At 40.0% G+C, this 12,019-nt stretch overlaps 1 protein-coding gene across 3 annotated transcripts in view; it reads left to right on the top strand.

Annotated features, from left to right (window-relative positions):
- LOC113407193 (serine/arginine-rich splicing factor 11) overlaps window positions 1-4,921 on the top strand; it is a 36,527-nt gene extending 31,606 nt beyond the window's left edge. Inside the window, exons 8-12 of one of the 3 annotated variants that reach the window (XM_026655340.1) lie at window positions 92-223; window positions 847-936; window positions 2,000-2,095; window positions 2,621-2,759; window positions 4,587-4,921. In XM_026655340.1, the coding sequence (XP_026511125.1) occupies window positions 92-223; window positions 847-936; window positions 2,000-2,095; window positions 2,621-2,759; window positions 4,587-4,619 (490 nt within the window). In that variant the 3' untranslated portion in view covers window positions 4,620-4,921. Of the gene's footprint in view, window positions 1-91; window positions 224-846; window positions 937-1,999; window positions 2,096-2,620; window positions 2,760-2,866; window positions 4,247-4,586 lie in introns of those variants that run through there. The other 2 variants (XM_026655339.1, XM_026655338.1) reach the window with 2 other exon arrangements.
- The last annotated feature ends 7,098 nt before the right edge of the window (window positions 4,922-12,019 follow it).

The following is a 12,019-nucleotide window of genomic DNA, read 5'->3' as shown; positions in this document are numbered from 1 at the left end:
TTCTGTATGCACTGACAGGATTTAACTAATAGTCTGTATGTCTAGGTCAAATATATTTTTGTAATCCTGTGGCTAATGTGTTGTTCGATAGACGATCAAGAAGCAGATCAAGGAGGAGATCACATTCAAAGTCAAGAAGCAGGCGGCGATCTAAAAGTCCAAGAAGGAGGAGATCTCATTCCAGAGAGAGAGGCAGAAGGTCTAGGAGCGCATCCAAAACCAAGTAATTCCCTCTTGCGACTTTAACTTCCGTTAAAGAAAATAACCAGTCATCAAATACTACCAAGTAGTTTTTATTACTGTGCCACAAATTGGAGATCTTAACAGTGCTAGGTACTGAAGCATAACACTGACAAGGTTTAAACAAATAGCATTTTTGTATAATTTAACTTTGCATGTCTTTGAGGAAGTATCTTTATAAGAGTAGGTTTGTGTTCCGCTGTGATGCCCAAAGTTAAGACATCTCTGAATATGTATTTAGGCACTTAAATGTGGCCTCATTTTCATAGATGCTGAAAACATGCAGCTCCCATTAGTTTCAATGGGAGCTGTGGATGCTTATTACATTTAAAAATAAGTTGTAACTTTTAGCGTCTGAGCTTGGTAATTTCTTCTTGGATGTCTCAGGAACAATTAAAATAGCTGTTCTGCTATTTCAGTAATTGTCCCTCTTTGCTTTCTCTTTCTCACTAATGAGTTTCACAGTGGAGAGAGACAATCAATTTGTGCTGTAAAATGTCTTGAGAGTTGTGATTATCTGGTATTATTTCCTATTCTTGTGACATGCAAATATTTGTCTCTAAAACTGACTGATTTTGAATATGTAACACTTCATTGCCTTTCAAGGGATAAAAAGAAGGAAGAGAAAGAAAAGAAACGTTCTAAAACTCCACCAAAAAGCTACAGCACAACCAGACGATCTAGAAGCACAAGCAGGTACCAGAATTTGAGTCACTCTTAGTCTGAGTTTCAAGGATAGAATATAGTGGTATTGATGTAAAAGTTTCTAACCTGGTTTGTCATATCATTGTGACAATTATCTTCTTTCACCTCTGAAGAAGTCAGTTATTTGCTGCAGAGTGTTGCTATAGGTTTTGAATTAGCACTTCAACTAGGGTTACAGAGATTTACAGGAGCTGTTTCAACAAGACCACCATAGCCCATTTATCAAAGTACCCGCAGCTCCCACTTCAAGGAAAGTGAAACAGAGACTCGATCTTACCTGGAGCATTTAAAGAAATCTGTGCAACACCTTATTGATCTAGGCACATCTCTTTGTTTGTTTGGGTTTTTTTACTGTAAATCTCATACACAAGGAAAAAATACCAACCTTAAATTAACACACTCAGAGAGTGCTTCTGGACTCTTGAAAATGTCAATTCAGAGATTGTTTACTGTGACAGCTTGAAAACTACAGGAACATACCTGTATTTATTTTGTCCACATATAAAAGAATAATAGGAGAAAATGTACTTTCAAATAAAGCACCTCTTAAATTAACGTGTGTGTGTGAGAGAGAGAGAGAGAGAGAGAGAGAGATGTCCCTGGACTTATAAAGAAGGGAATGAAGTGCCTCAAATAAGTTTTAAGTGCTAAGAAGGTATTAGTTGGTCTCTGAAAATAGATTTCTGCTCCTTCCTTGTTAAAATGGATGTTTATGAAACAAAACCATTTTCTTATTGAAAAATCTACATGATAGCTGAAAATCAAGCTGTTTTTGTCTGACTGCTACACCATTTTAGATGGCAATTTATTTCATGATAGTGGAAGTAGAATAGAGGGCAGCTTGCGCTGCATATCAACAGCTGCATTGGCTTTGCAGTGCTGCTAATAGTAAATATGTCTTTTTGGTAAAACAAGCAGGAGTGTCTCTGTAGAGCAATGCTCCTTTAGATTGTAGATATGTGCCAGTACAAATATATTTAAGTTAATATAAACTCTAGTTGAAACACTTCTGACTTTGAGATGTTTTTGAATTGTTACCTTTTAATGCCTACAGAGAACGACGGCGCAGAAGAAGCAGGAGTGGAACAAGGTCACCTAAAAAGCCCAGGTCCCCTAAAAGAAAACTGTCTCGGTCCCCATCTCCAAGAAGGTCAGTGTGCTAGCAGGCCTCTGAGTTCAGTTGCTCTGTAGCTCTAATTTTCAAAGGGGTATCTGGGGAGTCCTGGTGCCTGGAATGTTTGATCTATAGTGGAGGGTATAGTTTTATCCTTTTCAACCAAGGAATTTCTTGAACTCTGCTGTAAATTTTCCATGAGAGGGAAGTCCTGATTTTTGATGATTGATGTTCTGGCACTAATAAATGTGTGGAAGGGGTGTGTTGCATTCTGAAAATAAACTTAATGTCCTGCCTTGTCCTGTTTAGAAAATTCCCCACACTGTCTTTTCACCACCCCCTCTTGCTTTGAGCTGCGATAGGGAGTTGGCTGGATGTGACTGTATTCTAAAGGAATAGTTAACCTTGGCCAAACTGATGTTTTGTGAGTTTGGTGGCTTCTGGTTTAAACTAGGATTTTAGCATGAGGGGCTGGTTCTGTGTGAGGGAATTACAATAAAGTCTTAACCTTAGTTTTTGCAATGTGCGAAGATTGAGCAAGGTACTTTACTGTCGTCTTAGACATAAAAAGGAAAAGAAGAAGGATAAAGACAAAGAGCGAAGCAGAGATGAGAGAGAGCGGTCAACGAGCAAGAAGAAAAAAAGCAAAGACAAAGAGAAGGATCGGGAAAGAAAATCCGAGAGTGACAAAGACGTAAAAGTATGTTTAAAAACTTGTTTAGTTTCACTGCCTTTGGTGTAGTATTAACCTTAAACCCATAAGAACCTTGAGGCAAGTTTTACTTTTACTTTTTCATCTCGGCAAAGCAGGTCACAAGGGATTATGATGAAGAAGAACAAGGATATGACAGCGAGAAAGAGAAAAAGGAAGAAAAGAAAGTAGCAGATTCTGCTTCCCCCAAAATAAAGGAATCACCAGTGGATAAGGGAAGTGGAGATTCAGCAAGAGAATCCAAAGTAAATGGGGATGATCATCATGAAGAAGACATGGATATGAGTGACTGAATATTGCCTTTGCAGTGAATGCAGCTGCAGACATGCATCAGTGTCATTCCTGTGTGATTCTTTTATGCTGTACTTGTTAATCCTAAATCTAGATGTATACAGCTCTAATCTATAAATGGTTGTAAAGCTCCTGATATTAATTTACATCAAAAGCTTTATAGTGAGAGGTACTTTGGTTGCCATTCTTGCTATGGCCAAATTGGTTTGAGTAGCCAAGTAGGTCTTACTAACTTGGTGCTGCTTCAAGCAAAAGTGAAAAGCTGCATGCATCTACAGCAGGCATGGGTTGTTTATGTTGTATGATCTCCTTTAGTAAATTGGCTCACTTATGATAGTGTTTCTAGAGTTTGATTCATTGCAGTAATAGAGCAGTATAGGGAATGCACTGATTGCATGTTAATTGTGGCAGAAACATCCTAAATGTTCTAAGAAAATTTTACAACGTATGATGGATCTTTAAGGGTCTTAAGTGTGGCTACACAAAATTAATATTCATAGTTACATCTGGAAATAAGCATTCTGATATAAGTAGATAATCTTTTTAGCCATGTGGCTATTTTGGGGGGTGGGTGGGTGGGTTTTGTTTCATTTTGACAAGGTTAAAATGCACTAACCTTTTTTGATGGCTTTTACTCAGTCAATTAAAAATCCATCTCAGGCAGTGGAGAGAGGTATAGTTTAATTCCTAACTTCTTCTCTTGGGTCTGGGAGGTCAAATTTTCTGATGTAGTAATGCAAAGTCTCCTGACTTGTCCAGTGCCCAATGAGTAGAAGTTGCTTTGTGCAGTTTTCATCACCCAGTTTTTTATTTTTATTTTATATTTGTTCATGAGCTAAACATGTTGCAAAAAGAGGTAGTGCATTTTAAAATTGACCTTTGTATGCTTTTAAAAGCAAGTCTACTTGATAATGTACTTTTTACTTGATCTCAAGTTGTATAAACTAATAAATTTGTGTTTACTGTCACTGCAATAGTAATTTTATGCACACAGTGATTCCATGTTATGCAAAGTAGTTAGACGAGCTGTTTTCTTAGTTAAAGACGTTTCAGAGCTTTTACTTTTGTGCAGGTAAAAACAAAAGTGGGCTACAGTCTGTGCCATGTTGATGTACAGTTTCTGAAATTGTTTTACAAGACTTTGATAATAAAACCCTTAAACTTATGCTCATGTTCCTGTAAAACTGTACTTGTATTTATTTACACTATTGAATGTATGAAATTACCTCATTCATTTAGAGTTGACTTTTTTCCCCCTCATCCACCTCCTTTAACTGGATCACAGTTTAAATCCATATCTCTTACTAGTAAATGTGGTGAAGAAAACTGTTAAGCCAGCCTATCTTTCAGCTCTGAGTTAAGCCTTTTTTCCCCTCAGTACAATATGTATTTTACCTTAACTGAGGATAAAAGTAATAGACGTGAATGAGAACCTAAAGTATTAAGTACTTTTCAGATATATTTTTCTCATTAAGTGTGTATTTTCATTGAAATATAAACACTTTCACCTTTTATCTTCTCTAGAATGGTGATGGAAGATTAGCAGGAACAGGATAATGAAATGCAAGGGTGTGCATCAGCTATACAACTCTAAAAGCTAACCTATTAAAGAAGGTCCTGAAATGACAGAACAATTCACTGGTTTAAATGAGTAGGTATTGGAATGAAACTAAAACTAGCACAAGTGCTTGTAATTTTTATGAATCTGGTTTTTTAAATTGTCACTTTTCCACAGACGTTTTAAAATGAAACTTGCCATTTAGATATGCAGTGTCATTTTTAGAATTTGTAGAAATGTAACTTTTAAAAAACTGTTGAGTATTTTGTCAATACAGAGAGGTATATGTCAATACAAAGAGTTCTCCTAGCCTTTTCTTTCTAGTTGAGTGAAACAAGCTGATAATCCCGTTAATCAAGAAAAAACAGACATGCATATTGCATCTTCTAATTAAATTACACTTCCTTCGCATTTGAATTAAAAGTACTTTATTTTGCTAGCAAGTACAGAACAAAAGAAAAGCCATCCCGCTTTTATTAAAACATTTGTAGATTAAAAAAGCATTGAACAATGAGGAGAATCCTGTCCTCCGATAACCAACAAGTGTGGTGGGTACAAACTTGGAAAAACACTATACATTAATTTTACACTATTTTTCTGAAATAGGAGCATTGTGTGTTGAAATTGGTGTAGGTGTGTGTGTATATGTATGTATGTAACTCAAGTGCAGGTGCCTGAAGACACAATGGAAGTAACAAAAAAGTTTACAAACTACCATTTACTAATTCACATTCGTTCACCAGTGCACTGAGTGAATGCTTCCACCTGTTATAAAATTGAACACAGATGCCTTAGTTGCCATTCAGAAGTCAGCATGTGCTAAATTCACTTTTTCACTAGCAGACTACAGTGGGGTCATTTTGGCAAATATTCACTTTTAAATGCAGAATACTTTGAAATTAGCTTAGATCATATCTTAATGTGTGGTGTGGGTGGATGCCCCTTCATCAGCTGGGAACAAATATAAATGAGATGTGGCCTAGCAAGCCTTTAATGAGCCCCGTGCATTCAGAAGTACACTAGGTCTGTGATCAGTATCAGCAGCTCCTGATTTTTTTTGCAGCAGCTTCAAATAAAAACAAAAACAGATTTAATTAACTACTAAAATGTAACCAGTTGAGTGTTCATTGTGTATGGCTCTGTTTTTTCCAATGTTTTGGAATTTGCTGCAGAATCCAAGTTCTCATTTTTAGAATATTGGATCTTATAGTTGTACAGTGGACCAACACTAAATGATTATTTTAACTCCCTGAGCCTACACTGGTAGCTCTGCCACATGTGAATTGCCCCCACTCCTTTTGATGGAGTACCAGCTTTGAAGACTGAGAAATGCTAACATTCAGCATTTTAGCAAAATCAGTTACTGTGCTTCTGTTGCTAATGGGAAAACACACATTCTTCAAGTATATGTCCATATGGGTGCTCTAATGTAGGATGCACAGGCCTCCATGCTTTCTCAGTCCTGTGCAGAGCAGCACCTCAGGCCTCCAAATGAGGCATGTCCCCACATCACCCAGTTCCTTCTTTACTGCCTGTGGCTTGAGATGAAGCAATTGCTTGTCTATTGATTCTCCACTTCCTGCCTTGTTTCGTATTCCATTTATTTTTTCCTTATTTCTTTAATGTTATATAGTTTTGTTTAGAAAGGGTTACTCTTCTCCCCTTCCATCCTCTACCACTCTGGTTTATGCCAAAGACCCAGGGTTCAAGCCCTGACAGACCTGCCCACTGGTTTTTGCCTTGTAGTGATGGGAATTCAAGCTCTCCCCTGCCTCAGAGGCACCTATAACCCCTCTGCATCTAATGTCTGTATGGAGTTTAAAGATGGGTCTCAGAAAGAGGCTAGACTGAAGCTCCTTCTACTGGAGTGCTCACTAGCCTCAGGAGGACTCAGTTTTCCCCTTGTGTACATAAACCTCAAATTCCTGGACTGTCCCATGGCAGCAGCACCTTCAACGGCTAGGACATCTAAGAAGACTTTCTCCTTCCAGAGACTCTAAGAGGGTAGATCACCTCATAAACCCCCCAAAGGGTGCAACTAAAGCTCCATCTGAGCCTGGGTACCAAGCCACTGCACAGGAACTATCTTCCTTGGTCCTGACTGACATTTCCAGGCACAGGCCTCCAATGCATGCCACAGGACCATTATCTCCCTTACACCAGGGCTTCAAGATCAGAGAAGTTCTTCTACAAGCATCACCAGTACAATGCCAGGCCCAATACCAGCTTAGTCTTCTGGACATCATCGGCCTCCTGATTTCATTTCTCAGAGGACTTGTTTATACTAGAGGTATCAGAATCTCACCTGTTATGGTCCTTTACCAGGACCCCTTCCCTAGTACTGCTTAGATTAAACGGTCAGACCTCCAGCCTTCAGTACCCATGTCTGATGCTCCCTCCTTCAGCCCAGGGGATGATACTTCTCAGAGTCTGAAGGCCTCCATAGAGGGCTCTTTTTCATCACCTTGCTACCACACCCTAATGAGCCAGTATTCAGACCCCTCCAGACATCCTGGAGACAGGGCTTATGACTATCCATAGAAGGGACCCTTCCCCTCTCCATCCCCTCAGTGGGTTTACTAGAATTCCTGGGTCACCTCAGGGAACAATTTTATAAGGGTTCCAATCAGAAAGACCCCCCATACCAGCCCGTACCACATCATTCACAGGCACCCAAGAGAGGTGCAGATTATAGTTGAAGGTCCTCTTCTCCCCCCTTCCCTTCGAAGGGCCCAGCTCTTCAACTCTGACATGGACTCTTCCCTACACACACTGAAGGATTCAAGAGCTACCTTACAGTCACTGGATATCTGAGTTACTGCGACAAAAAGATGGTTTGGTAAGTCTAAATATAACCACCATCTAGGCTGTTCCAGTACACCCAGCAACAGGCTTTCTGAGACCTTCCTACTTTCAAAGGAGGAAATCTATTCCTCAGAATAGGGGACTACCACTTTCTACAGCAATACCTGCACCTCCCTCTAAGAAATAATTTTGGTATCTCAGTTGAGGGCCTCAACCAAATATACCTACCTGGATCCTGTGTTGAATGATTCCATTCATCTCCCCTTCCTCCCCGCAAGAGATCAACTATGCCACTTCCTCCCTGCCTGGGCACAAAGAACCTCAGATGGATTTTGGAGATGATCAATGTGGGATACTCCATCCACACTGTCTCTTCATCCCTATCCCTCTTCAGGAACTCATCTCACAAAGATCTCTTGAAACAAGAGGTCCAGTCTCGCTGTTGGGGATGATTAAGCCAATTGCCCCAGAGTTCATCAGAAGAAAGTTCTATTTCAACTATTTCCTAGTTCCCAAAAGGGGTGGAGACTAATCCTCAAGCTAAGAAATCTGAACCTCCTTTCCCAGCACTTCAGGATGGTGACACTAGCCACTATAATCCTGTTCATAGATTCAGGAGACTGGTTGGTCACCGTTAATCTCTATGATGCCTGCTTTCGTGTAGCTATCCACCCATCCCACAAACAGTTCCTACGCTTCAATTTATAGGAATTGAGTTCAGAAGACTTGCCAGTACTGAATCCTTTTTCAGGTTTTTCACAGCCTCTACAGTCTTTACAAATCTTTCAGCAGTGCAGCCCACCTACATCAGTGGGGCATAGCAGTCCGTACCTGGATGATTGGGTCTCTACAGCTGATCGGTCCCTGAGGAGCCAGTCTTCAACCTCCAGGGCTCCCTATTTCAATCTCTAAGCCTCAGCATCAATAAAAAGAAATCTACATTGATGTCCAAAGACTAGTCTTTATTGGAGCCATTCTAGGCTCTAAACTCCCAGAGCCTCTCGCCAAAGAGAGATTCTCTACTCTATCCAGTTTAATCTTGCCAATACAACATAGCTTGCAAACAACTGCAAGAACTTGCCTACAACTTGTATGCCTCCACATTTGTCATGCCTCATGCAAGATTGCCCTTCAAGTGCCTTCAGACATGGCTACGGTCAGAGCAAGATCCCAGTCTTTGTGTGCAGCATTGCTTAAGCTTTCGAACTGGTGCATGTTCTATTAGATAGCCAGTTGAGATTTCTATCTTCCAGGACTCCAGAATACACATTGTGACCAGACACTTCCTTCAGGACCACAAATGGAAGCTCAACAATGCTGTCTGTCTTAGCATCTGCCAGACTTGGGGCTCCCCAGAAGCAGACCTCTTTGCCACCTGAACAACATGAAATTCTGTCCTGCTCCAAGAGAAAATATGTCTGCAACTCATTGGAAGATACCTTCAACATTGTACCCACCCCCCTGTATCCTACTGGATGCTTACCTGCCTTTATTTCTAATCCTGAAGATCTTAGATTGCATCAGGAAAGAGTGAGGGTTATCTAGCAGGAAATCTAGTTTGCAAAATTTACATTCAAAAGAGGAAATGCTTCTACGCCTTGGTCTTCCATTCACTCTTCTGAAGCCTCAATGGTTCAGCTCTCCAAAATCCTGGACTACCTCTTAGATAAGCCTTTTCTTTAAATCCATGAGCTTAGAGTACATCTGGCTGCTATAACCACTTTCTACTCCCCCATTAAAGGCTTCAGTCTTTGCCCACCATATTACAGCTAGATTCCTATAGGTTGCCTCCTGTACAGAAAGCAGCCCCTCCACTGGGACCTCAGTTTGGATCTCAATGCCCTGAGGAAATCTCCATTTGAACCAATGGCTACCTGTTCTCTCCTCCACCTCTCCCAAAAGACACTATTCCTCATAGCTATCACTTCAGTTAGACGAAAGAGCTCAGTGTTCTTATGGCTGAGCTGCCATATACCACTTTTTAGAAGGACAAGGTTACACTGCATCCCCATCCTCATTTGCTCTCAAAGCTCTCTTCAGAATACCACATTGTTCAAGAGATTCATCTGCCAGTGTTCTACCCAAAACCTCAGGCCTCTGGGGAGGAGACCAGCCTACATAAAATAGATGCCAGAAGGGCTGTTGCCTTCTACCTTGACAGGACTAAGACCTGCCAGGCACCTCCTATGCTATTTGTATTAGGAGAGAGGATGAAGGGTTAACCTATTTCCACTCAGACTGTCAAATTGGGTTTCAGGTTGCATCTTAACCTGCTATGAATCAACTCGGATGCAGACCTCCCTCACAGAGTGACAGCACATTCCACTAGAGCTGTCCACATCTATCTCTCTATTGAAGGTGTTCCCATAACAGAAATTTGTAGGCCTGCAACTTGGTTTCCCATTTATACCTTTGCCAAGAATTACACGATCTTACCTGCGTCTAGGGATACTACCATCTTTGGTGATGCAGTCCTCAGCAAGTTACTGCTTGGGCATCTTCTATGGTGAAGCACCCACAGGGACATATACTCAGAGGAGAGGTTACATACCTTACAATAACCTTGTAGTCTTTGAAATGTGCCCCACCCTCTTTCCCTGTTAGCTCTGGAGGCTCTGCTTTGCAGTATTGAAGAAACTAAGTGGAAGCGGCTCTGTGCTTTTATGTCCTCGTTTGGAGGCAGAAAGTGCTGCTCTACAATCATACAAGCCTGCGGACGGACGCTGCTTTGCATTCTCTGGTTGACAGTGCATAGGTGCGCATATATCCTACTGTAGAGCACCCATAGGCACAGAACATCTCTAAGAACTTGTTACTTTTAAAATAAGTAACCTCTCCTTCCCTGCCCCTCCCTCCCCAAATCCCTTCTATTCCTGGCCACAAATGACTGGAGATGCATCCTCCTTGTGGTGCCAAAAGTCACGTGCCATTGCATTAAGTAAAAAGCTGTCTTCTGCTTAAAAGAAAGCATAAAGTATAAATAAGTGCGTGCAGTGATTCCTCTTGGTAGCTCTGCAAAATGCTCCAGTTGTAATAAGAGTTAGATTAGTGGCAGGCTTTCATGTCACTTTGACACCTTTGCAATCCTTATCTGGATAGCATGGAGATATTTCAGTAGCTGCTGCTTGCAGTTAAATTGAATGCACCTCAATATAAGAAAATGGTGTAAAAGGATTCTTATTTCTTGACCTCAAGATTGTATATACTTAAGTTTACATTTAGTGATAGAAAAATTGCAGTAATATCAACCTTAACTCATATTTAATACAGTCAAGCTGTTCTCTGCATACCTGAGACATTCTGAATAGCACTGATTGAATTTTCCACTAGAACATCTGTAAGAAAATTACATTTAATTGAAAACAAAACTTAGAACATTTTGATTTCAGCAGTTTTGTTTGGGGGGGGGCGAAGCATTAACCAATCAAAATGTTTCAAACTCTTGAAATGAAACACTTGATTTTGTGAGAAATTGTTTCCATTCAGATTCAAAACAAAGCCAAACATTATGAAATAGTTCTTGCACTGCTCTAATTCTGAATTAGATATAATTCACTACCAGGAATTGATGTATAACTGACAGTTCCCACATTCTCATTAAGGTAAAATGTTCTACCACTCCCCTCCCAATAATCAACTATCAGTGCTGTGCTGAAAAATTGTAAATGGATTTACTAGTTAATAAAAATGCATATTACAGATAGCCAACATGTAAGGGAGCTATTTACTAACCTTGCACTAACTAGTAAAATATTCAGATTAAGGTCTAACTTCAAGAATTTCAGGATAGTTACAGTTGCGCTTTTCACTGCTATTTTAAAAAATACTTCTCATAATTAACATTCCAGCATTTTACCATAGTGTTTGGCCTTCGAAGGATTGTCTTGCTCCCTGCTTTTGCTGCTTTGATGAAAGCTTGTAAATTGCCTGCTCTGTATGTGCGTGAGGTAACACCTCAGGCTATCTGATTCCTTAACATCTTAAAGGAGCCATTCTCCAAAGTGTTGTTGAAATTTACATCTATAAAAAGTTAAGCGGTGTGACTAAAAATAATTTTCCTCCTCAGGCACTGTCATCACTCTAGTCTTGCAATAAAATTGTTTCCACTCCACATTCTAGGGCAGGGGTCCGCAGCCTTTCAGAAGTGGTGTGCCGAGTCTTCATTGATTCACTCTAATTTAAAGTTTCGTGTGCCAGTAATACATTAACGTTTTTAGAAGGTCTCTTTCTATAGGTCTATAATACAAGTAAACTATTGTTGTATTTAAAGTAAATAAGGTTTTTAAAATGGTTAAGAAGCTTCATTTAAAATTAAATTAAAATGCAGAGACCCCCTGGGCCGGTGGCCAGGACCCGGGCAGTGTGAGTGCCTCTAAAAAATCATCATGCCATAGGTTGCCTACCCATTCTAGGGTTAAGTTCAATTTTTAATGTGGGTTTTGAAGACCCAATTTATAGGCTTCATGTCTTGAAGGCAAACAATGAAAGGAGAGCTGAGTTGTCTGTTCTCCCTCATCACCTTCTTCCAGATCTATTTTAAATGACATGCTTCCAATCATTGAGTGAGAGAAATTGCATACATCAGGCTCTTTAA

The sequence above is a fragment of the Terrapene carolina genome, unplaced genomic scaffold, assembly GCF_002925995.2.
Source record: "Terrapene carolina triunguis isolate 2854851 unplaced genomic scaffold, T_m_triunguis-2.0 Scaffold210, whole genome shotgun sequence".
Classification (NCBI taxonomy): Eukaryota; Metazoa; Chordata; order Testudines; family Emydidae; genus Terrapene; species Terrapene triunguis.
This window is presented reverse-complemented; position numbering and strand designations above follow the sequence as displayed.